At 34.3% G+C, this 27,657-nt stretch overlaps 1 protein-coding gene across 2 annotated transcripts in view; it reads left to right on the forward strand.

The window, feature by feature from the left end:
* Positions 1 to 27,657, forward strand: part of LOC145675521 (tetraspanin-6-like) — a 213,706-nt gene that overhangs the window by 114,903 nt on the left and 71,146 nt on the right. Inside the window, exons 3-5 of one of the 2 annotated variants that reach the window (XM_081745999.1) lie at positions 5,485 to 5,655; positions 16,984 to 17,187; positions 21,906 to 27,530. The exons of the other annotated variant lie outside the window; for it this stretch is intronic. Coding sequence (XP_081602125.1) covers positions 5,485 to 5,655; positions 16,984 to 17,187; positions 21,906 to 21,980 — 450 coding nt within the window. The 3' untranslated portion in view covers positions 21,981 to 27,530. Of the gene's footprint in view, positions 1 to 5,484; positions 5,656 to 16,983; positions 17,188 to 21,905; positions 27,531 to 27,657 lie in introns of those variants that run through there. 2 annotated transcript variants of the gene reach the window in all.

Consider the following 27,657-nt stretch of genomic DNA (forward strand, 5'->3'; position numbering starts at 1 on the left):
TTTTTGTCATATGGTGATCAACGTTTGAAATGAAATGATTGATAAGTACCACTTCTTATTTAATAGAAGGTTAACGGGAGAGATATGATATATGCTTGGGACGCCGAGTCAATTGAAAAAAGTCACCTCTCGATATCTTTTACTGTTTTTACTTTATGAAAAGCAATATTAAAATCAGAAATAATAGTAAATTTCAACCACTTCCAGTTTCAGTAGAGTGGTAATATATTCGTTTCAGATGCTGATTGCAAAAAGAGAAGGAACGCTTCTCACTTTTTGTCATCGTTTTAACTCTGTGGTGATAAGTGTTTCAAGTAGAAACGGTTGATTTCTACCACTTCTAGATTGAATAGACGGTTAACCTAGAACATGTAAACTATCCTTGGAACGCTAAATCGATTGAAAAGAAAAGAATCTCAATATATTTGACTATTTTATATTATGGAACACAGTATTGAAACCGGCAGTAGTAATAAATTTCAGCCGGTTCCGGTTCCGGTAGAGTGTTGTGAATGATAACGATATGTTTCCTTGAGACATTGAATCGATTCTCAAGAAACCAGTTATCGTTGTCTATTATCGTTTTTGTTCTACGGCGAAAAATGTTTAAACTGGAAATGACTGAGTAGAAAGTTACCGGAGGAATTGAGTCGATCCTTATGACACTAAATCGATTGCAAAAGTACTGCTTCTCAATGTCTCTTACCGTTTTTGCTCTGATCCTTGTCGATAATCGGATGGAGAAACGAACATAGCTACTGATGCGCACGATACAAAATTTGAGGCGGTTTCGTCTCGAAAATGTGCTGCAAAAAAAGTGATATCTCGACTCGAAAAATATATATTTCTCTATTATAAATTAAAAGACAAATTCTGACCAAAGCATATATTAACTCATAAATAATAGCGTTACAGTTTCGGAAAATTAACTTTGCCTTCATCAGACACAGTATCTCATTCTAGCTTTGGAACTTCTTGTATAAATGAGTGGTATTTCTCTATTGGAAGAGCTGTGTCTGTTTTGTCTCGTCTCGTGCGCATCCTTAAACATAGCTGTTCTATAAGACTTCCGACATTTATGCATAGCATAGTTAGGAAATCAATTAATAAAAGCCAAAACATAAAATTGTGGTTATTTTGTATGTGCATTCACATATGTTTCTTCTTTAGGAGATATGGTTAATTGACCTTTCTGGTTCACTACAAAAAGTACACACAACTCTGGAAATATTAATTGAAAGATTTTCTAATATTACATGTAATACATGCAACTCTGGAAACATTAATTGAAAGACGTTTTAATATTACATGAAATATCTGCAACTCTGGAAATATTAATTGAAAGACGTTTTAATATTACATGAAATATCTGCAAGTCTGGAAATATTAATTGAAAGACGTTTTAATATTACATGAAATATCTGCAACTCTGGAAATATTAATTGAAAGACGTTTTAATATTACATGAAATATCTGCAAGTCTGGAAATATTAATTGAAAGACGTTTTAATATTACATGAAATATCTGCAAGTCTGGAAATATTAATTGAAAGACGTTTTAATATTACATGAAATATCTGCAAGTCTGGAAATATTAATTGAAAGACGTTTTAATATTACATGAAATATCTGCAACTCTGGAAATATTAATTGAAAGACGTTTTAATATTACATGAAATATCTGCAACTCTGGAAATATTAATTCAAAGACGTTTTAATATTACATGAAATATCTGTAACTCTGGAAATATTAATTCAAAGATGCTGTAATATTACATGTAATACGTACAACTCTGGAAACATTAATTGAGACGTTTTAATATTACATAAAATAGATACAACTCTGGAGACATTAATAGAAATTTGTTTTAATATTTTGGACATTTAGGTCAATCTGGGATTTCATTATTTGATTTCGTTTCAAGTGCGCATCCTAATGGAAAGGGAGAAAAGGTTCAAATCTACTTTTCAAATATTTGTCACAAACTTATTCTTCATATGCTACACAAACTTATTCATTGTGTCTTCAGCTGGTATGACACAAGATATCACCTCAGACCTAGTTTATATGTAACCATTAAAAACATTCTATCATGGTATAGCCTCAACTCAATTAGTCTTCCTATAAAGTCAATAAACAAGCATGACTATGTTTTTATGTCAATTGCATTTCGTGCAAGACTAGAGTATGTGTATCCGTACTTCGAAACAAAACTTTACTCTTGGATCTAAATCGTAACTGGGTCAGTTTTACGTCAAAATAGGTAGGAATTTTGCGTGACTTTTTGTTATGAAAATTTTCTCCAGCATGAAATGTTTTCCCCCATACAAATAAAAATAGTAGGTTCAGCCAGATCTAATAATAATAATAATAATAATAATAATAATAATAATAATAATAATAATAATAATAATAATAAATTCAATATTCAATTGGAAAAGTTTGCACAACTGTATTAGGCTATATATTTTCTGGAAGACACTTAAGTTCTACAGTGTAGTTTATTTTCACAAGAATACTTCACTATTTGCTCTCTAAATGTTCACATATCTAATTTACGAGTATCTTTATTTGAAGCATTTTTCTCTACACAATTTGTTAGGCGTACTGCAATTTAGGGGAGGCCGAGGGGTTATTTGAGTCAAGGGACTATTTGAGTTTACAATTAAAAAAATCACTTTGTATTTACCGTGCGCAGCAGCATCATAAACTTCTGTTCAGCTTTCAATTTGTTGTTCGTGTAAAAGATTTCAACAGTTGGCAGAAAATTTATGCATATTTTCTTAGCAAGGTGATTTGCAATACGTATTTTCTTAGCAAATAAAGTGTTAAAACTGCATGAATGCACGTATGTTTACTGAAGTGTTTGTATGTATGTAAGACACAGACAATACCTCGGACGCCATTTCGTCGCCTTTGTCCATCATGCCTGCAAAATGGCGTTTCCCTATTCGCAAAAGCAAATAATGCTGTTACTTGAGTCAATCGAATTTTCAGAGAAGCATGAGATTTAAGTTTTGAATTTAAATAATATCATTAGATATGTGTGGGAACGTCGACAGAAAAACAAGTTAACTTATGGCAACTGCTAGTGAAGTGAATATTTCTTTAAAAAAATTTGTTTTAAGGTTAGTGTAAAGAGACAAGGTTTGCCGATAGATGGCACCACAGTCTTCTAGAGAAGGACCTTCATTACCTATTAAAGGGAACAATCCGTGCCGATTTTTTTATTTAGATTTTCTTCATTGTTGAAACAGTTCCATTGTTAAAGGTTTGGATATCTATTTCAACAATCAAGCCATTTCAACAATGAAGGAAATTCTAAATTAAAAAATCGGCACTGACTATTGCCTTTGATGGATTATGAAGTTCCTTTTCTTAAAATTTGAAGTCTGTAGGTTGAAATTTGTAAGGGAAATCGTGATTTTTTGTGAATGGTAAAAAATACATGGGAGAGATACGAAAACTGTAGTACCATCTATCGGCAAAACTTGTCCCTTTAAACCAACCTTAAAGGTTCGGGAGCCATTGAGCGAAGTCCACGCAAATCGATACGGCATATGAGTACACAACTTTCAATCTCGTGATCGACTATGCATCGTATTGTGCATAAAAGTTTATGTCTCGGAGTCTGCACGCTACAGTTTGTCCAAAAACTTGTGTTTAATGACAAACCTTGCAGATAAAAAAGATTAGATGCTGAAATGTCGCACATTGATGAGGACAATTGATATCCTTAAAAGGTGCTGGTAGCTTTTTTTCTGACGAAACCACCTTCCGTTACATTAGGCATAACTGCAGAATATGAGGTGAGGAAAATCCACATCAGTTTTTGGAACATGAACGCAACAATCCAAAATTAAATGCATGATGTGCATTGACTGAAAATTCTGTCATAGGGCCATCATTCTTTGAAGAGCCTTCAATTACAGGAGGACCGTACGGGGTGATGTTCGAAAATTATGGTGTACCCCGCATACTACAGGCATATATGTTCCAACAAGAAGGGCTGCATCCCATTATGCTCGTTGCGTGAGAGAATTTCTGGATAACCATTCCCAGAACAATTGGACTAGAAGGGGAATTCCCATTCAATGATTCACCCTCCCCCCGAGATCACCCGACTTGACCTCTGGACTTTTTTTATTTTGGAGTACGTGAAGACTTATGTATACCAGACCTGACAAGATTTCGATCAAACCTGTGTTCAAGATTTGGATAATCTAAGACAAAGAATTATCGATACTTGTGGCTCCGTGACACCTCAAATGTTACGCAACGCGGAAGAGGGAGGTTGAGACCACTTTGATGTTTGCCGAGCATGTGGAGGTGTACTGAGGCAAGTCGAGTGACTTTTTTGTACTGGGTATAAAATTCTATTCTTTCCTCCTGTTTCCGAAAAACAAAACTAGGCGATTTTATCACCATTGATTCTCGAGTTATTCAAATTTCTTAGTGATATATTTTCTCCCGGACACACTGTATAAAATAACGATTACATTGGGAGAACATACTTCAAGCAGTACTCGGACTGTAATATATAATTAGAATAACATTCACTGGGGTATCATATAATAAAAAATAGCAGTTGTTTTTATAATGATAATAATAAATTGCATGTGGTTTTATATAATGCTAAATATTGCGTATGGTTTTACTAATCTCTTGCGTTCCAGGTGTCATTTTCCTATGTGCGTGCTGTAATACCCGTTTCATTTACTGTTGAAAGACTGTCTACACCTTTATAGGGCATAGTTATTATGAGCGCGTGAGGATAGCATTCACATTACTATTAAAACCAATTATTTGCATTGTGGAACATTTGCACTGAGAAAGGGAAATTTTGATGTTCTAAAGGGATTTTATACTGTTTAAGTTTGGCAACACTAACCGGAGATCGAAGACTGTTTTTTTTCCTTTCCCCATCTCGAAATAGATCTCGAAGTTGCTAATTGTTTATCGTGAAAACAAACACATGTGTGTTGTAATTGAATGGTCCTTTAGGCAAGCCATCTGCTGAAACAACACTTTTTTTTGTCTTTTCTGTCAGTAAGGTGCTGCCACCTAAGGAGAAATAGTAGAACTAAGTCTTGCCTTGCATCCACTAACAAATTTCAGCATCTCCAGGATTAATACGACCCTAAATAAAGGATACTTTTTCATGATCTCCTCATGGATGTCAGTGGTACGTAAGGGGTTAATATTATTAAGTTCGAGTTTCAAAAAATGACCCTAGGAGAATCACGGTGGAAATTGTGTTTATAGGCATTAGAATTTGGAAGATTTACAGGTAATGTTGATTATTTGGCATCAATAGACATATTTATAAGGAATGCTGTGTGTCCTAACTATATGCTGTTCGCCTACATCCACCAACTATTTTCTTAAAAATCATAAATCACATAGTCAATAGCATTAGTAAAATAGTGTTTCTTTTTTTTAAAAAAAAGATACACATTTTTTTTTATTTATTTTTATTTCAGTATTCGTCTCTCTTGTTAATTATCTTCTTTGTTGGCCTTGCACTTGGAGTTGCTGCCTTCATTGTGGTTAATCTGCTCTATGACTTCGTGAAGGAGAATATGCAAACGTCATTAGTAGAGTATGCAACAAATGAGGATTACAAGAAGACATGGGATATTGTTCAATCATCAGTAAGTATGTCGTGAAAATGGTCTTATCTCACCTTTTGGAGACAATCCCAAGGGCGCCCATGTTGTGGTTTCCAAGGGGGGCAAGTATAAGCGACGTTTCAAATAGGGTAAATCCATATCAAGTGGTCCAACGCATGTTGCTCGACAATTTTAAAAATTCTGATTTTTTGTGTGCTGTTACCTTAACATGTCGTTAGTTCAAAATTAGCATGATTTTAATTTTATTGGCTTTTGGTTTCGAGTGGCAGCCATATTTATTTTCGAAGATTTGCCATTTTGTGGTGTTGTAAGGGGTTACAGAATCTAAAATATCTCAGCCCCTAATTACCCTATCGATGTGGGACCAAAACCAAAATGTTCAGTGAGTTCTGCACTTTAAGAGTATATATTAGTTATTGTCATTCATAAATTATGAATAGGTAAAATTAAAATTTGAAAAAGTAGATGATTGACGTTAAAAATCCCAACTTTGGCACCTATTTTTTTTTAAAGAAGAAAACGGGTCAGGAAGTTGAGCTTTACTGAATAAAGAGATTTGATATGGTTCTTATTACTCACCAAGTTTCAACCCTTAGACGTGTCCCCTTTTTCTTCTAGAAATTATCAAAAATTCAGAAAAGTGGAAAAAGTGCATATTTCACACGTATATATCTCTGGTGGGGGACCTGATAAAACTATACAATTACTCCCCATAACAGGTCTACATGATATTATTCTATACCGAAAATTAGGAGTTTCAGATTAGATTATAAGTACCTTTATTATGAACACAAAGTTATACCTATAAATAAGCATAGGCACAAGTACGGATAAACGAGAGTTTACTGTATGCATTCAGTGAACATATGCATTCAGAGAAAATATGCATTCAGTATCGCTGGCCGAAGAATATGAAGTGCTCATGGAAAAATTGAAACAGAAATGCACTGTTACTGAGAAAGAAGAACAAGTGAAAATAATAAGCTTACTACCCGAATCTTGGTCAAGAAAAATGGTGTGTGCTGAATTTAATATTTCAGAACGTTTAGTTAAACTGGCTAGGGAACTTACGAAAACTCAAGGAATACTGCCTGATGTATGTAAAAGAAGTAGTAGTAAAACTATTGATGAAAGTACTGTAAAGAAAGTTGTTGATTTTTATACAAGTGAAGAAAACAGTAGGATCCTTCCTGGATGTATCTGTCCGAATTAATGGCGTTAAAGTTCACAAGCAGAAACAGTTACTACTTGGTACCTTGAACGAGTTGTACTTATACTTTGAGACAAACCCAGATTGTAAATTTAAACGATCAAAATTTTGTGAACTGAGACCCAAGTGGTGTGTATTTGCTGGTACATCAGGAACACATTCTGTATGTGTATGCGTACATCATCAGAATGTGAAGCTAATGATCGACGGTGCTAAATTAAATGTGGACTATAAAGATTTGCGTGAAATGTTGACCTGCGATCTCAACAATGAACAATGTATGATGGATAACTGCATCCAGTGCCCAGATCCTGCAAATCTACTTCAACAACTATTTCAAGACGAGTTAACATACGACCTTCCTTATAATATTATTTAAAAGCAGTGGATAACAACAGATCTGCTGAGATGATCACCATAGTTAAACCAAAAGAAACCTTTCTTGAGGACCTTGCAGCAAAACTCAAAAATCTCAAGTCATACCACTATGTGTCCAAAGTACAATATAGTTTTCTTGCAGACAAAAAAGATATTTTTCACACTTTGAATGCATTGTTTTAGCTGATTTTTCAGAGAACTTCTCATTCGTTATTCAAGACGAGATTCAAAGTTTTCATTGGGTGAACAAACAGGCAACGCTTCACCCATTTGTTTACTATTATAAACCAAGTGATGGAGGTGATTTAAAATCTAGAAGTCTTTGTATTACCAGTGATTATTTAGAACATACCACCACAGCAGTCCACACCTTCCAAAGTCATCTGATTGCAGATGTTAAGTCATATGTTCCGTTGCGTGACACATATCATATACTTCACGGATGGGGCTGCAAGTCACTATAAGAACAGGAAAAATTTCATCAATTTATGTAATCACAAAGATGATTTTGGTCTTGAAGCGGAATGGCACTTGTTTGCTTCCTGTCATGGAAAAAAAAATGCTTGTTATGGGATAGGAGGGGCAACAAAGCGAATAGTAACCAAAAGGAGTTTACAGATGATACGTAATGATCAAATTTTATCTCCACAGGACATGTATGATTATTGTGTAAAAAAACATTTCTGGTATAAAGTACATTTATATCAGGAGTGAGGAAGTAGTCAACCGTGAAGCTGAACTGCGAGGGAGATTTGCTACTTGTTTGACTGTTCCTAAATACGTTCATACCATAAATTTGTACCTTTCAGTGACGCCAAAGTTAGATGTTTTCGCACTTCAGCTTTTATTGACTTTCAGGAAGTAAATGTGAGAAAAACGTCCTTGCACTGCGTCCAGTTGCATGTATTTATGAAGAAAAGTGGTATATATATTGGAATTGTTGAAGATGAGAGTATCGAACATGATTACGTGAAAGTGCATTTTTACGAACCCCCAGGACCACGAACTTCATTCAAAATTTCAAGAGACAAGACATGGGTATTTTTCAAAAAAAAATTTACGAAAGCTTACTCCCAGTGAGCTTACAACAGCAACGGGGCGGTGTCATACTATCACTCAGCAGTTGTGTGATCAAATATCCAAACTTTTTTGTGGAACAAACTGTTTAAGTGGTACGTAAGAGCCAGTTTTGTTCTGGTATGTTGTGTTTAACCACTTTATGCATTATTCATCCATTGCCAACCGATTTATGATGGATATACAGTAAACTCTCGTTTATCCGTACTTCTGCCTATGCTTATTTATAGGTATAACTTTGTGTTCATAATAAAGGTACTTATAATCTAATCTGAAACTCCTAATTTTCGGTATAGAATAATATCATGTAGACCTGTTATGGGGAGTAATTGTATAGTTTTATCAGGTCCCCCACCAGAGATATATACGTGTGAAATATGCACTTTTTCCACTTTTCTGAATTTTTGATAATTTCTAGAAGAAAAAGGGGACACGTCTAAGGGTTGAAACTTGGTGAGTAATAAGAACCATATCAAATCTCTTTATTCAGTAAAGCTCAACTTCCTGACCCGTTTTCTTCTTTAAAAAAAATAGGTGCCAAAGTTGGGATTTTTAACGTCAATCATCTACTTTTTCAAATTTTAATTTTACCTTTCATAATTTATGAATGACAATAACTAATATATACTCTTAAAGTGCAGAACTTACTGAACATTTTGGTTTTGGTTTCACATCGATAGGGCAATTAGGGGCTGAGATATTTCAGATTCTGTAACCCCTTACAATACCACAAAATGGCACATCTTCGAAAACAAATATGGCTGCCACTCGAAACCAAAAACTAATAAAATTGAAATAATACTTATTTTGAACTAACGATATGATAAGTTGTTTGTACATACACCCTCCATTCCAAAAGAAACCGAACGTTTTAAAAAAAACAAAAAAGCAATGTACATTTTGAAACAAATCATTTTTATTAATCAATGTATTCCCCTTCTGCATCGATACACATATTTGCACGCTCCAACAAGTTGTCAAACGACTTCTCCATGTCCTTTATTGGAATGGTCTTTAGGACGGCGGTCGTCGCCTTCTCAATGGCATCAATCGATGCGTGCCACTTTCCTTTCATCGCCAAATGCAGTTTCGGGAACAGATAGAAATCGCACGGAGCGAGATCTGGTGAATAGGGCGGATGATGCAACCGAATAAGGTGATTTTTGACCAAAAATTCAGTTACAAGTCGCGAACGATGTGATGGTGCATTAACGTCCAAAAGAGTCCAACTGCCGATTTCGCGATATTCGGGCCGAATACGACGAATTCTTGCCAGCAAACGCTTCATGACGCCCAAGTAAAACTCTCCAGTGACTGTCTGGCCGGGCTGAACAAATTCTTTGTGGATAATTCCTTTTGAATCGTAAAAACAAATCAGCATCACCTTAACTTTTGACTTCACCAAGCGACTTTTCGTGGGTGTTTCTTCATCCGGCGCTCTCCATTCAGCACTTTGCCGCTTTGTTTCGGGCTCATATTCAAAACACCACGTCTCGTCACCAGTTACAATCGATTTCAAGAAGTTTCGATCCTGCCGAGCACTTTTAACGATGTCTTTGCAATGCGCAATTCGATCAACTTTTTGGTCTTCGGTGAGTTTGTGTGGTATAAACCGCGAATTAACCTTCTTAAGGCCCAAAACTTCGGTCAAAATGCGGTATGCGGTTGTTTGAGGAATGCCTAATTCCATTTCAATAACTTTCACCGACGATTTTTTGTTATGTTTGATGAATTCACGCACTTTTTCGATGTTTTCTTCCGATAATCCGGTTCTGGGACGGCCTAATCTTTCGTCATCATCCAGCGTCTCTCTACCCGATTTGAATCGCCTGAACCACTCGTAAACTTGCGTACGGGATAGACACTCATCACCATATGCATTTTGTAGCATTTGCTGCGTTTCACTAAAAGTTTTACCCAGTTTAACACAAAACTCAATTGCAGCTCGTTGTTTGAAATTCATTTTCCGACCGATGTACACAACACACTGACAGTTGAAACGCAATAACTTTGTTGCCGTGCATCCAAATGTCATGACATTTATACCAGTTGTCAATGAGGGACTACACCATCTACCTGTAAAATATTACAACAGATGGCACTAGTGGTACTATTTGTTTTCAAAAGTTCGGTTTCTTTCGGAATGGAGGGTGTAAAAAATCAGATTTTTAAAAAATTGTCGAGCAACGATTTATTCCTTTTCTCGACCACTTCACATGGATTTACCCAATATATTTTGAAATTTTGCTGTAACTAATGTAAAAATTCTATTGGGATTTCGATATTCTGAAGTACAATTTCCTCTAGGGGGCGAGCGCCCCACCTTTCCCCCCTTGATGGGCGCCCTTGTACAATCCTCCTGTGTCATATTTTTATTTATTTATTTATTTATTTTTACAAGTACAGACAATAATCCTCAACTTAGGAAAATAAACCATATCAGGACTCTTTGCATTAGTCGAAATTTCCATGAGTCAAATTTTTATTACCATAATCCTGTGTTTCTCAACCTGGGGGTCGCGATCCCTAAGAGGTTATTCGGGTCGCGAAGATAAACGGAAGAGATAAATACAATTAAAATCTAATACTGGAAAATATTTTTAAATATTATTTTGAATTTTGTTTTGATAGGCATATTTTTATTTTTATACATAGTGTTAAGAACAACAAAAATAGGTCTACTAGACATTTTCAACAGGTGCAGAGTTGTTTAAAAATCAATTTAAATAAAAGAGATACGATATGAAACTAGTGAAAACTGCATATTAAAATACCAGAAAAATATAAATGCAACAAAACGGGCATATTGAAATGCAATTAAAATTGAAAGCTAATGAAATACCTGAGCATGGTGTGATTTCATTATTGAGGCAATGTTCGGCTCAATCTTCGTGACGCACATTATCAAATTATTTAAAATACTTAATAGTTTTAATTAACAACTGTCCAAGTTTTTTAAAACCAAAATTAGAAGTCAGTTTATTTTTTATCATATGACCCAAAATTAAGATAGTTACGAAGTTTTAAAATTTTTAAATGCTCCTGATATTTGTAATATGCATGAACTGACCAAATTTGGTTCTAGTCCATTCGCTTTTAGGGAAGTTACTGTATCCACTATATACAAGAAGTGGATTCGAAATAGATGGATATCGTGAGATCTCCGTAATAGGTATGTTAAAAATCCCACACAAGATTATTACAAATTAGAAATTATAAGGAGATCGCTGGCAAGAGAATGTGATAAAATGGGGATCGTGATAAGAATTAGGTTGAGAACCACTGGCATAACCTAAGATTTGTCGCAAACATGTGTGACAAAACACGAACAATTTCGAAATAAAAATATTTTTTTAATAGTACAACAATGATGCAAATTTTCAGTTGCACAATATGCTTTATAAACAGGGTACAAAACCTTATGTTCATACAATGCCAATGGTTAAAAAAATAAGATAATAACAGTTGAACAATAGTTAATTACTCAGTTACCAAGATCGTCCAAGTCTTCAAAAGCACTGAGTTTATGTCTCACTAACGAAATGGCCCTCAAAAGAAAAGGTAACCAAGAAAGTTCTGTCTGTTTTTTACCCACCACCTTCGAACATCGATATGTCACCTAAGACGTAATTGGAAGATAAAAAAAATAGTCCCCATCAGCATCGACGATCTTCTGCCTACGTTCTGGTAGGCCATGGATTCCATCGCGCTAGAAATTGGTGGGCCGTGAAGTGAAGAAGGTATCAAGTGCATTTTGCATCTCTATTAGGGATTTGAACCGGCATTCTCTAAGGTGATTGTCCAAGGAATGGAACAGATGATAATCGGACCTTGCAATGTGCGAGTAGTATGGAAGATACAATAATGTTTCTCATCCAATGAGTCGAATAGTGTCCCGGGTCATCCTAGCCAGTGGGGCTTAGCGTTGTTCTGTAACAAGAGGACCACATTGCGATTCACAAGTGCTGGCTCCATAGTTTTGAGTTTTCTTGAACACGGCTCAACTGCTGACAGTACACAGTTGCATTGATGCTCTGACCAGCTGGTAGCAGTTCCCGATGCATGATGAGTGGAGCAGTCCACCAAACACACAGGTGGACCTTCTTCTGGTGCAGTGCTGGTTTCGGCTGTTTTGAAACCGGTTCATGTGATACTAACCAATGATGACGACCGGAATCAAATCATGTGGGACTCGTCGACCCAACTTATAGTGTTTCCCAAGTTGATGGAGGTGCTGCCAAATGGTTTCTCCACTCACACTGCATTGTAGTCCCAGTTACTCACAATTCTGGCCACTGTTCGCCTCAATTGCTACCTGAAGAGCTTCATTTTGTACATGTGTTGGTCTTTCGGCACGTGGTGCGTCTTCTTCGAGTGTTTCATCACCATCCTTAAACTTGTTAAACCACCGCCACACGTCGGCGTAGCCACGACACTCTCTCCAAAGTTCTAGCATATCCTCCGCTCCGCTGCATCAGTGTTTGATCCCAGTTTGAACTCGTACAGCATATACGCCTTTATAACGCTCTGTGGAGGTCCCATGTTCTTTCTGTCCTTACGCAAGTTCACGGTGTAATTGAACTGGCAAACCAGGTAGTATATTGGATATATACCTACACCAATAACTGACCTTTGCGTTATCTCCAATCTCATTGAACTCACTGTGTGATAGCCAATGGAACACAGACCCCCCCCAAAAAAAACCAACAGAACTTTCTTGATTACATTTATAGAACGTTATTTGAGATTAAAGTAATGTTTTTGTTTATAAATTTTACTTCTATGGGGAATTTCTTACTTAAGTTATATCGAAGTTATGTATAGTTAGTTTCTTCAAGCGGAGTGCAGTTTGGTTATAAAGAATGCCACCTTCTATACTCGCCGCGACCTTATCCTGATAGCCGAGATACGCAACTTCAATTCGGGCGACTCCGCGCATGTTACACGGAGCGTTACACACGTAAAACATTACTTAGGAGATCAATTCAAAGAGCTAATTGAGTTCAAGTATATAAAAAGCGTACAGAAACAATATTTAAAATAAAAGGTACTAGATTTATTAGTAACGGGTTATGAAAATGACGTCACAACTCAGAATCGGAAAGAAAGAAGGAAAGAAAAGAGTGAAAAGCCGGTAGCTAAGATGCGAGTCTCTTGCAAGTGTTGCAAGATTATAAACTTGAAAAATCTTTTATCAAAAACAGAAGACCAGTAAAATTAGTTAATTGATCAATGTTAGAAATCGTCCACAATGGATAGGAAATGACTTAATATTTTTATATGATATATAAATTAAATAGAGTTGCTACCCCGTAAGAAACTTCTATGCCTGGTGATAAATGAAACAAAAGAGAGAACGGGACTCACATGTAACTTCTGCAATTTTTATGCAGAGAGTAACACTGCTCTGCCAAATATCGTCTTCGCGCGTGTGTTAGTGTGGGTACGTGGGCATAGTGAAACTGAAACCATGGAGAGTGTTAAGCACAAAGTTGAAATCATGAATGAATCCGAATTATCTTCTCAGTATTATCGCAAACACGAGGAAGGGAAAACTAAAGTCAAGCAAAGTAAATTGTCAACAATGTGTACTCTCGACTAAGAGAAAAATATGCAGACAAAACTGTTGAAGAAATTGTTGATATGATTGTTGCCGGTTTGCAGCTGGTTTACTCATTGCTAACGTAGAGTTGCTGTGCTTTGAGGAAAAAAGTCGTATTTTTAATTTATTATGTTGGAGGGTGGCTGCTTGTGTGTTTCTGTTTATGATTGACCTTTTCCAGGTAGATATATGAGAGTAATTTCATTTCTTATCCTTTCTTACCTTAATCAATTGAAATGAATAATCAAAATAGTTTTCATGCTCTCGAGTTTTAATTGTGAGGATTGCAAATACCTCACGTGCGAATTTCCAATACATTTATTACTATTGTCGTGTCTTCATGAATTATTAAAAACAAATAAACCAAGAAACATTTTTCGTTGCAGCAGGAAAAGAACGAGAAATCACCGCTCCGCGCATATCAGCTGAGGCCGTGAGCAGCGCCAGTTGAAACCCTGGCAAATGAGAACCAACCAAAACACACACACACACATACAAAGGCTTCCCTGTGAAAAGGTTCGCGCGCCAACATGTACTAATGCGCTTGTGATTCGGCTCTCAAGTTAACATTGCGTTTAGTTATAGGTGTGGTGGCTTGTGCCATAAATAAGTCATCGTACAAGGGGTCTTGCAGTAAACATCCCCGATAACTAAAGGGCCAACCAGAATCCTCATTTCAAACAATTGACAGTCACTTGTCAACTCCATGTGAAGTCTTAGTTGCCCACAATTCCAAATGCTGCCCTTTAAGTTAGTGCAAGATTCCCTGTTCCCAAGACATGCTTCCTTGTTCTTATATTGCCTGAGAACTGTTTCATATTAGCCATAGTATTGGGAAGAAAGAACAGACATAGTGAGTGTTAAGACGTTGCAATCTCACAAATGCAGTCAAAAGAGGGATGAAAAGATGCTGTTGTAAAAGTCAGCATGGGAACTTGAAAGAAAGTTGCCGAACTGCACTTCTGTTGAGTAAACGCACTATAACACGGGAATGTCTTTCTTTAAGTTTAACGTCCCACGATTATACACCGCGGCTAAAGAAGACTGTAATGATGATGATATGAATGATACTAGTGGAATGATGAAAGTGAAAGGCAACAGAAAGATCCTAGCAATAAGGATGCGCACGAGACGAGTCGAGACAGGATTTTCCTAACAAAATTCGAGTCGAGACACGGCTCTTCCAATAGAGAAATATACATTTTTCGAGTCGAGGCATCACTTTTACAGCACATTTTCGAGACGAGACAGCCACAAATCTTGTCTCGTGCGCATTCCTATCTAGGAAAAACCTAATCACACGTTGTTTGTCCACTACAAAGCCCTCTTGGCTCGAAATCGGATCGAACCAGTGATCCTACGCACCAGAAATGAACTCTCTACCATTTACTGTAGTAATAAAATACTGCAAAGCAGAAACACCACTTCAATGAAATACATTTGTTAGTTGAATAGTTACAGATGTAAACATAAATTTTGTGTACAATAATACCAAAAGTAGTTTGTAAGTAGTAATATTAATACTTCAAATATTCATATTTTGTATGATGCCAAGGATTTTCCGGTTGAACTTTAAAAAATATTGGTGAGGTTAAAATTTCACATACTTGGGACATAAAGGGTAGGCGTAGAGTATAGTTGTTTACACTGATGCCAAGGATTTTTTTCTTAAACTTTAGAAAATATTGGTGAGGTTAAAACCTCACATACTGGGAGTATAAAACGTACAGTTTTGTTATTTAATCTGATGACAAAGTCTTTTTTGGTTAAACTTTTTAAAAATATTGGCGAGGTCAAAACCTCAAATACTTGGGGCATGACGGGCAGGCACGTAGCCAGGATTTCATGAAGGGGGAGGGGGTCCGTGACATGAAATATTGTGACCATCACACCAGGGGATCGATCATTCTAAACTATTTTACTGAAACATATATTGGTTCGTTTAGCCAGGATTTCGTAACCGGAGGGGGGGCGTGATATGAAATTCTGAAGACTCAAGACCTTGATCAATGTAAACTACTTTATTATCTACATATATTGGTTTGTTAGGACAATAAAATAAGGATATGTTGGGAAGTGTTTTAATAACAAACTATGAAGAAATCTCGAGTAATAAAAGAATAAAAAAAAGTATTGAAAAAGATTTTACAATATTTACGTTCCTTTCTTTGTTCATTCAAATATAACAATTTTCCTTTCATTATGATCTCAGCTATTATAAAAAGTACTTATTCACTATTATAAAAAGTACATACTCAATACTGTCTTGTAAAATATTTTGCAATATCTGCGTTCTTTTTTCTGTTGAATCAAATGCTAATAGAACTCCTTTTTCATATAAATTTTTGTTTTTATTATTCCGTCAACTACTGTCGGTTCTAAATAACAGGTTAAAGGAGCAGTAGAAAATTGTTTTTGAAATAACATGTTTGATTCTGCAAGGATGCGATGACGAAAAATTATGATAAAAAATGTCCACTCCGTTACACAACGGCACTATGCTTTCGGAAGCTTGAAATCTCCCTGACTAGTAGCAGAAATTCTGAGAATTCCGTAACTTTTCTAGAAATTTCAAATTCCTTGACTCTTCCACGATATCTCGCTCACCTCGTCACCAAGTATTGCAAGCAATACAAATCTGCTCATAAGAAAGAGTAACCAAAAGCTTCCTGTAGTTTTTATTTTTAACGCTGATCCTTCTTTTTCTCATTTCATTTTGTTTCATCCTTCCTTAATTTTCTTTCATTTCTGGTCTCGAAGTGGGGTCCGGACCCCCACCCCCCTTAGCTACGTGCCTAATGACGAATATATAAAGCATAGAATTTTGTTGTTTAATCTGATGCCAAGAAATTTTGTTAAACTTTAAAAAATATGGTAAGGTTTAAGCCTCACATACTTATGGTATGGTAGAATATACAATAGGCCCTACTGGTCGCTTCAACTACCAACAGACAATCATTCATAATTTATTATCCTGTTTACTGTATCTTTATTATTATTATTATTATTATTATTATTATTATTATTATTATTATTATTATTATTATTATTATTATTATTATTATTATTATTATTATTATAGCTCCATTGCTGTGGTGTAGATGGACCTTCAGATTGGCAAACTGGTGGAGTGGCAGTTCCTCCCTCTTGTTGTAAGGAAACATTAATGGGAGTTTGCACATTTATTCATTCGTACAAAATGGGATGCGTTAAGCAAATGCAAGACATAGCTTATCTGTCAGGAACTGTTTTGGGAGGATTAGCTTTCGGACTGGCAGTTATCCAGGTAAGCGAAAAAGGTCCCGGTATACCATAAGACTTTATTAAAAAAAATAAATGAAACGAATACAGGTAAAAGGTAGTACGAGTGGTGCGTGCAATGTTCGGAAATTTTCAATTGAATTAATTTGTAAGTTTCATTGTTACTAGCAATTAACTATTGAAATGGGTAATTGTCAATTTTTAATTGCAGGTAGTCTTTAATCAATGAGAATTAATTGCAGTTAATTAATCAATTGAAAGTAATTGCAATTAAATTCAGTTATTCAATTGTAATTGAATGTAGTTTGTAATTAATTTTCACAGTAATTACTTCCAATCGATTGATTCATTACAATTGGCTTTCATTGACGAATGGTTAACACTGTAGATATGTATATATCACATCGTACAGTTGTTTCAATATAACGGTAATAGCATAACTAAAAACAATTGACCTGTAAAGGTTAATTCACATATAGTGTGCTGTTCCTGTGCTGTGTCTTTTCCGTACCGTGGTTCACAACGTTTCTTTTCCGGTTTTCACTTTGAAAATTCATTTGGTTGTCTTTTTCAATTTACACAAAAAAACGTGCCGTTTCCATGTGATACCTAGACAGGCCACCTTGAAGAGAAACTAGCTATATTGTGGCTCGTCGGTCGCGATTCTTCGGCTTTTATCGTACCACACGAAGTGACACGAAAGCAGTATCAGCACGGCACGATATGGTATATTTGAAGGTCGCGGCCGTGGCATGAGCACAGCACACTATATGTGAATTAACCTTAAAGGTATGGGGAGGGATATGGCTTAAGCGTGGTTGTCACGTTACATGAATCTTGTAGCTGTCATAAAAAAATCTTGCAACCCTACAATATTTCTCCATGTAAACATAGTCTTGAAAGGGACATACATTTTCCATCTTGCAAGGAGCTGAACCATGTGCAACTTCCTAAGTCGTCTTGCTTGCTACCTGCTATCGCCCTCCCGCTGACATAAAAGAAAAATCAGTTTCGCCGCTTCCGAAACAACATATTCTTTTGGACAGAGACGGGAAGTGCGCCAAAATACACGTTTTTAATGAGGAAGTTCACTATTTGTGCACTAGAGTGCACTACTGCATGGGTGGAGATATCTTTCTTGCTTTCAAGAAATTGTAACATGTAAACAGTAAATAGAAAGATAAGGTTGCATTTTTTTTATGACAGCTACAAGATTCATGTAAAATGGTAATGTAGCCTTACAGAAACAAAATAGAAGACAAAATATTGCGGGAGTTCTTTTACCTCTGTTCTGCCAGAGGGAGAGCAGAATATGGTATCAAAGGAGGAGAGGTCCTTCTTCAAATCACTGAGTCAGAATCAGGTAGCATTCCTCGTAGATCCAAGTTTGCAACGGTCTATGCCTCCAATTTCGTAGGTCACTCTTCTAGCAGTTGATGTTTCGTCCGTAAACCATGTGCAAGACAAACAGAGGTTCCCTGTTGGGGATGGAACCATAAATATGGGACAGTCGCCGTTCCGGTTTTCTTCCCTGAGGGGACAGGAGAATGGTCGTTATCCATTATTCGTGCCTTATTTCAAATCTATGATTATATTACAAGTGGAAAACGCAATATATAGACCATCTTGCTTGCACTTAATTGTTTGACTTCGATTTGCAATTAACATTAACAATTCAATAAATTTTAATTGCAAATTTTAGGAGTAAATCAATTATAATTAATATTATTTGCAAAGTACAAATTGAGATTAATTGCACTTGGAAGGTGCCGTGCATTTTCGCATGGAGCACATTATCGAACAATTTCGCACGGCCCTATTTGTCGAATTATCATTCTGTAGGTGTCGTGCATTTCACCTGTCCACCTGTCAATCATGTGTTTAACCCTGCAACTACCATACATTTTTACACACATGTTCTACCATTCGGGTCCAATGGACCCTAATTAAGAATCGAGGATATGGAATAATTTTATGAGATTTGCACATTGTTTTATTGTATGAAAAAACAAATACAGCGCAACAAATTAACTTTCATGAAGAGAATAAAAATATTGAAAAGTATAATCACGGGTCCAATGGACCCGCTTGGTAGTTCTCGGGTTAATCCTGAAATCGCTTTCACTATAGGAAGACGGAAGACATTAAAACTAGAGAAGGAGAGCTTATCAAATGTTTCACGAAAAGACGAATAAAGAAAATAACCGTAAATTAAAATAAGTAAGAACGAACCAAAGGACAAAATATGAGCAACCTAAAGTTATGGTAAGGAACAAGTGAAAAATTACATAAACAATGGAGAATTGAAATAAATAATAGAAAAATAACTGCAAATTGGAAAATAGATGAAAACAAAAATAGCAAATGAAAATAAATAGGAACAGGAAAACAATAATCAAAAATTAAATAATTAAAAACACAAGGTAGAACAATCTATTATATAAAAGAGAACGCACAAATCCTTTGTTAGCTCATCACGCTAATACGGCTGATCCAATTTCTTTCATTTTTGGGGGGTTATTAGGATTTGGACCCTAGATGGTTTTTATCATATCACTTTAATTTTTAATTACCAGTGTCTTGAGATAATTGACCATTCAAGTGTCCATAACGTACAAATCCTTTGTTAGTTCATCATAGGTATAAAAATAAACGTATTTATATGCAACCCGCATGACCGTGTCACTCGGCGGGTTAACATAAATGACAGGCGATATAATGTTAACATTTACTGCAATCTACTATGGTTTAAGCGAAAAAGTAAAAATTATCTAAGTAACAAAGTTTATTGCGTTCCGGGGTGACCGCAGCGAAGCGGGGCGGGTTAACATAAATGACAGGCGATATAATGTTAACATTTACTGGAATCTACTATGGTTTTTATCATATCACTTGAAAGCGAAAAAGTAAAAATTATCTAAGTAACAAAGTTTATTGCGTTCCGGGGTGACCGCAGCGAAGCGGGGTGAACGCTGCTAGTCACACATTAAAATAAATAAAGAATAAAATAAGCAGCATATCAAATAATTCAGTCAGGAAGTTCAAAAATCGAAGAAACATGTGCCCGCCCTAGAGCACAGAAAAGGGTTGTGATTTGTGAAACACACAACATTAGCTCCAAACTGCAATGTAGTTCTAAGAAGAACGTTGTCATCTTGTTATTTTCTAAGCGAATAGCACGTCGTTAAGCTGGAATCTTCATACTTCTGCACAGCATCAATTCATTTTGTACAATTCATAGCTCATTATTGCAGCTTTTGGAGACAGCTCAAGCTTCTCAAGCATTTTCGAAGATCTCCGCCATTTCCTAGCTTCTCGAGACTAATTGCAATTATTCGTCAAGGCAAATATAAATTGATTTTCTATGTTTCTCCGGATCACAATCCAAACTCTGTCTCGCAAAAGCATGGAAAACCACACTTCGCATCTGCTTTTAGTACACTCACAAGCTGCAAAAATGTGTCGTTTACTCTTAGATATGCTTTGGCTTAACTTATTGTGTCAACTTTCAACTGGGTTGTTTGTTCTTTGCTCTTGACCACTGCACTTCTATATTTCTCCTGGAATGTTTAACTGTCCATTCATTGTTCAATGAAATAATCGTTGAACTCTTCGATTTTCTGGCCAAATGGACATTCCTCCATGACAATGATACGTTGAATCTTAAGGGTTTCATAATCATATTTATAAAGCTCGGTAACTGGAACTTCCTTCCGTATCTGTGAACCTCTGTAAGTCAAAGTTGACATTTCTCGACGAAGTACAATTTCTTTTGATGTGACTTCGGTAGCTCGAAGCTATAACTGTATGGTTGGACGTAATTGTCATTTTGCTAGTCCTGTCATTGCTGCTAATATGTACTATAATTGTGTTTTACTGTTACTGTAATTGTGTCTAGACATGAAAGTCCTCCCTCCATCTGTTTATAGGTCAAATATTGGCCATTTTTTTTCATTCCTCTTAATTAAGCTGTATTAATTAAAGTTCTACTACACTGTTCTTCAGTAGCGTCATTTCAGATTTGGCTTGGGGGGGGGAAGACCCCTTAATATAAGTAAAATTTCGCGTTTTCACCGGCTTACTACTACTATATTGATAAAATCTATATACATCTCAAACTCAGAGGGGGGCAAATGCCCCTCCCTGCCCCCCTAAATGACGCCTTTGCTGTTCTTCTGTTAGGTCTTTTCTTGGACTTGTTAGATTTTTTTAAGTACACAAAGACTTATTTCACGTAACTTGTCGCTTTAGAATACAGTGCTGTAATTCCTTGTTCTCGATCTAGTTTACATTATGGCTGTCAATCTTTTCTTAAAATTTTGTCAGTTAAATTCTTTTTTATTACACCTCTTCATAATTTACAATTAAAAAGCACATTCAATAATTTTTTAATGATGTAAAATTAATACATATACAGTATTTTTTTTTTTTAGCCGTCTTGTTTAATTTAACGAACTTCCACAATTTTTAGTTATGGAAGTTGAACGAATAAAATTTTGAGCTACAGAGGTTATATATACCCACTTTTCATGAGAAATACGGAAGCCCAGTATCTCGATATTTTTGTTGTGGGAACCTTGATTACTCGAAAAACTCGATATCTCGAATTTTTACTGTATATATTCCCTTTAGTTTCGACTTATCGAGGTTCCACTGTGTTTGATATTGAACAAATTTAAGAATCACCATGAAAATTATTTAAAAAAAAAGAAGTAATAACGTATCTTATTTCTTTTATTTCAGCTTACAGGATTGGTTTTGGCTTTCTGTATGATATCGAGCTTAAGGAATGCCGGCAGAGGACAATATTCCGTATAATAGAATTACCATGAGTACAGAAGAGCAGGGGGAGTCTTACCAAAGAGAGAAGATATTTATGAAGGAACATGTAGATCTCCAGAGGGAATGAATCCCTACTTGTTGTCACTTTGTGTTGTGGAATTTATTTTTGCAGAACATTTACTTAAGAAGAAACATACACATGTCTTATTGTCATTGGCTTATAGGATATTTACCTCTATGTATTGTTGTTATTGCAATCTGTCTGCCTAAAGTTTTTTTTTTAAAAAAAAAAGAGAAAAAGAAACATGGGGTTATTACTGCATCTGTTCGTAGAATATATAGCAATGTTAGTAAAAGGATATAATGCATACCTTCACAATTTTATGTCATTCAATGCTAAAAGAAGATCAGACTACTTTAAGCCAACATTTATAAAATTTCACAATACTTGCTTTCTTTATTAAGAAATATTTGCTTATCGCATTATATAGTTACAATGTGATCAATTAAAATCGTAAGCAAAAGTTTAAATTTCCTGAACAGTCATTTATGTCCTAAGTTCATCCTCATCTAAAGTTTTAAAACGAGCAAATTTCCCATGAGCCTCTTAATTGTACCAAAATAAATAAAATTAGCACCACATTGTGCATTTTTTGTTTGTCTGCTCAATAGCATGAACAATTTACGGGAACACTAGTTCCGGTAACTACCACTAACTGGAATCGGTTAATGATTGTCTCACTCCTTTTTTTTCAGAGTTTATACAATCCTGTTCTTACAATATTTCTTTTTATTACAATACGACCTTTTACATTTATTGTATTTTTTTTATGTTATACAATGTAAATGTCCTGGATACTTACCGCTGTCAAATTAACTTATATAAATGTGCAAATATCCTGTCTCATACAAAGAATACAAAGATATGGATATTTCTGGTATTGAAATGCATGACTAACAAATTTTGCAACATATTGCATTAACAATTGCATAGTTAATACAAGCTTAAGCATTTATTAATCAATTATACAGTAGTTTACAATTCTATATTATGTAATCTTTTTCCAACGTATTTTTTTTATTGAATATTTATAGCAATAATGCAATTTTATAATTGTAAAGTGACCTACCATGTTGGCATGCGTATAGGACGCTTCCAATTTTTTGTATTCATTTTCGAAGAAATATTTTCCTTCTATATTTAAAATCTTTTCCCCTTGAATATGTATATATAAAAATATTTTTAGCAAGTAGATTCGACAATGCTTAACTAAATATAGGCCTAGAATGAGTATAGCGTAAATCTCAGAACAGTGGGAGGTTTCAGTACCACCTTGAGCAAGATATTATGCAAAAATAAGCATTTTCCGTATTGACATATGTACACGAACACCTGAAATTATATGAAATTTTGTGCCCCTCATTGACAAACTTCTGCGTACGTTGTTGCCTCAGACATAGTTCACACGGAAACGATAAGTAACTTAGATGTATATTTCTTGTATTTACTGTCTCTGAACCCTTATGTAACTGGAAACGCTGTCATACACTGTACAGAAACAAGGAAACTATTAAAAAAAACAGCAAGAACAGAGAAAACTTACTGAAACTGAAATACTCAGAATCTCTATTAAAATGTTCAGAGAAAAAGTGCGTCTTATACGTGAACAAAAAGACCATATTTTTCTTTCACGCCAAAAGGATACAGTTATTACCAAAAATTAACAGACAGTTAACGAAAACATTCTGAATTCACTATTTTTTTTTTTTTTTTAAAGAAACATTGCTGTATATTCTAAGTTCAGACAAGGTATGTAATTGTTAGGAGTCAGCTTAAAAGCACATTACCAGAATTCATAATTAACGTAATAGTTTTGCGTCCTTACCCTTTCAAAATAATTGAAGATTTGCAAAGAGTAATAGATATGTTTCTGGTAATTACTGAGGTTTTCATCTAGTAGAGAGCTAATCCATTAACATCTTGTACTATTCCACTCAAAACTATTGCGCTTTGAAAATATAAAAGGCTGACTCCTATAACTACATTATAACTCCATAAGAAAGCAATGTAAATAGTTTGTTTAAAAAAAAGACTAAAAATAAAGTTTTATCCAAGTAGTTCCAAGTAAAAAAAAAAAACCAACTATTTTTTAGATTCCTGATAAACCATTTAAAAGCTTGTCCATTGTAAACTTAGAGACGGAAAACGGGTGTGATGATTAAAATAACACATTAGCAATTATAAACACTTTTCTGTTTGCAAAATACAAATACACTATTTTCTTTTGTTCTGTTTATACGTAAAAATGAAAACATTCCGTAGACATAAACTATTGAACGTATAGCTTAACGTACAACTAAATATGTATTTGTCTCCAAGCAAACTCAAGCTCAAACTTGTAACACAATTTAAAATAGTTATGTGCGTGTTGATTGCATCAATGCTGACTTTTTAAATGTTAAAATAGCTGAATACTAAATCTGTACATATAACACTTGCATTACATACAACAATACTATAAAGACACTACATTTTTTGCTTAAGCAGTCAAATACATAAATATATATAAAGAAATTAGTGCCTTCCCTGGCCGTAAATTAGTCCTGTGTTACAAAAAATATTAATATTTATATGCCCGTGTGTTTCTACATATATGCTGTATATTCCCTTAAGATGAAACAATATTTGTATATTAAGATTAAAAAAAAATACTTTAAAAAAACATAGATAGATAAATTATATGGGAGTCATCTAAAAGTACAGCCAAATTTTGTATCGCGGTCCGCCATCTTGTGATAAAAAAACAACATGAACGTTACACAGTGATATAATAACTTTCATACACATATTTCTTTGTGATTAAAAAGAATACACCAGTATTTCCTCTGTTAATATATTAAAAGCAGCACTGTTTAACAATCTGAGTTGAACTGAGGTAATTGCAAAAAAGATATTTATATCACAGAACTTCTTCGCATTCAATAAAACACTTGAAGTTACTACAGAACGTAGTGTTTGTTCGTTTCCCTAAAAAAATTTCCCTGAACTCAATCAAAATTTTCCCTTTTCTTACCAAAATTTCCCTGTTTTGTTAGATAATTTCCCTGAACTCAATCAAAATTTTCCCTTTTCTTACCAAATTTTCCCTGTTTTGTTAGATAATTTCCCTGAACTCAATCAAAATTTTCCCTTTTCTTACCAAATTTTCCTTGTTTTGTTAGAAAATTTCCCTGAACTCAATCGAAATTTTCCCTTTTCTTACCAAATTTTCCCTGTTTTGTTGAGTGTCCAATTCCTATGACAGAAGTTATGTGATAAGATTAATTTAGCTACATTAAAGGAACTGCCAACCACATTTGTTTTATTCATTTGCCTTTTGCTTTTCTAATTTTGTTACAAAAAAGGAACAAACAAATACACCCAGCCAACAATGGGCGCGACGCACAGAGAGATAAAAAGTTATTGCTATTGTAATGCTTTATTTTTGAGGAACAAAGAAAAAAATTAAGCATTAAATCAATTGATCAGTGAATGCGAAAATTTTCCCTACATTTTCACGTTTTTATCGAAAAATTCCCCTTTTTGTTAAATTTAGCTACGAAATTTTCCTAGATTAGGAAACAGTTCCTTCAAACTACGAATACCGACTAAACGTACACTGAACAAAAAAAATCCAATTAGATGAACTTAAAAAGCAACGTTACCAAATCTTGAAAATAATCACGGTAAACAAGAAATATGTTCACAAACTAAATACAACTTTCTTACAAGGTTGTCTATAATGTTTATTATAAATTAATGAGAAATATTACAGTTTCGGAAGTATATCACTTCCTTCTTCAGACTACTAATCCAACCGAAATCTTAAATAATATTATTTAATAATATTTAAGAATACTATTTAAGATTTCAGTTGGATTAGCAGTCTGAAGAAGGAAGTGATATACTTCCGAAACTGTAACATTTCTAATTAATTTATAATAAACATTATAGACAGCCTTATAAGAAAGTTGTATTTAGTTTGTGTTTAAGATGGACACAAGGCCTTTTTAAAGAAATACGTTAAATAATCTCGGCATCTAGTATATAACTCATCTCAGTGATTAATAATTATAATAGCAACTAACAATATTATTATGAAATTCATCATTAACTTAAATATTACAGACAAGAAATTTCCGTCTTTTTTCTTTATTTCGTTAGAAACTATCTTTAAGAGCTTAATATTAAAGACAAAACATGATCGTTGCTATTGTAAAGAATAAAAATAAGATGGAAAAAAAAATGTAGCACTTACCTCTTGTATTGACACGACTACTGTTAAGCGCGTACCAATATGGCTGTACTTTGGCTATTGTTATGTTTTTGGCTTCAACAACGGTTTATCTATATCTATGTATTATAATAAACAATAATAAGAATTTGTGAATTATACACCGTAGTTTTAGATTGCACTCACTTGAGAGAGGATAAACTTACTTGCAAGTGGATTAGAAGAGCATTTAGCTCGAAATCTGTTTTTAAAAGAAGAACAATGTTGATTTATTAAGACTGATAACAATGAGTGGACCCTTCTGACCAAAATTTTAAACTGTTAGAAAATTTTTCAGAGTTTATATCGCACACATCTTTTTAAATAGTATTTAAATTGACTTGCAAATGACAAAAACCTTATTTAACAATATAACTATTCTTTAAGCACAAATAATTAAAAGCACTTAATGGTTCCTAATAATTAAAATGTCACATATACAAACTTATAAAAAATATTCTAAAACAAATTGACAGTGGGATCTATAAATTGGGATCTATAGAACACTATTTAAGTTCGTATGTTCCAGGCATTGTAATCAGAACAGGGTTTGATGTTTGATCATTTGCACCAAAGAAAAAGAAAGAACTCTCCAGCCCTAAGAGTAAACGAAGTCCATAAAATGGTTAGGTAAATAACATTAAACATGGTAAAACGTGTTAATTAAATAACAAAACCATAATAACATATACAATATTTTAAAATATGTAACTATATAATATAATCGAGCGTAATATCTCAATATGATTTTTTGAATATTTTAAAATAAAAAAAAATCAGTTATACCATTGTAATGATCTTGGAGATAAAGTAATAAACGGAAGAAGTTTTTTTCTTTTTTAAAGTTTAACCACAAATACTGCTTTCACCACGTTTTCTTAAAGCATAAGTTTTAGCTAATAAACCATGAAGCTAAAATATTGATTGTATAGATTTCCCACCAACTGTTTGCTAATTATGTAAATGAACCGAACTTAAATAACATTATTTTTCATGCTAATTCATTGCTTTATGTGTACAATAAAAACACATTGCAGCAGGGTGATATAACAACACATTGTAAACATATATTTAAACTGTTTCTTTTTATGAAAATACATTACATCATTGAAAAAAAGTCATGTGTTTCATGACAAGACTAAGATTTGTTTTGCGCCTTAAAAATATAAATCTCCCTCCTTCGACCGTCAACTTTTTTTTATGTATATACTGTAAGCTTGTAATATTGATAGAAAGACATTACGCCTTATTAGTACAATAAGTAAAACAAAATGTTCCTTATTGACTTTGATAAAAGAGAAAAGAAATTAAAAAGTGACATTTTAAAATTCTTCTATATCAGTAGATGTTTTTTCCAAACTCTACATCATTTGCATTTAAAATTACGTACGTACATTTGA

The sequence above is a fragment of the Thermobia domestica genome, chromosome 18 (assembly GCF_964235325.1).
Source record: "Thermobia domestica chromosome 18, izTheDome1.hap1.1, whole genome shotgun sequence".
Classification (NCBI taxonomy): domain Eukaryota; kingdom Metazoa; phylum Arthropoda; class Insecta; order Zygentoma; family Lepismatidae; genus Thermobia; species Thermobia domestica.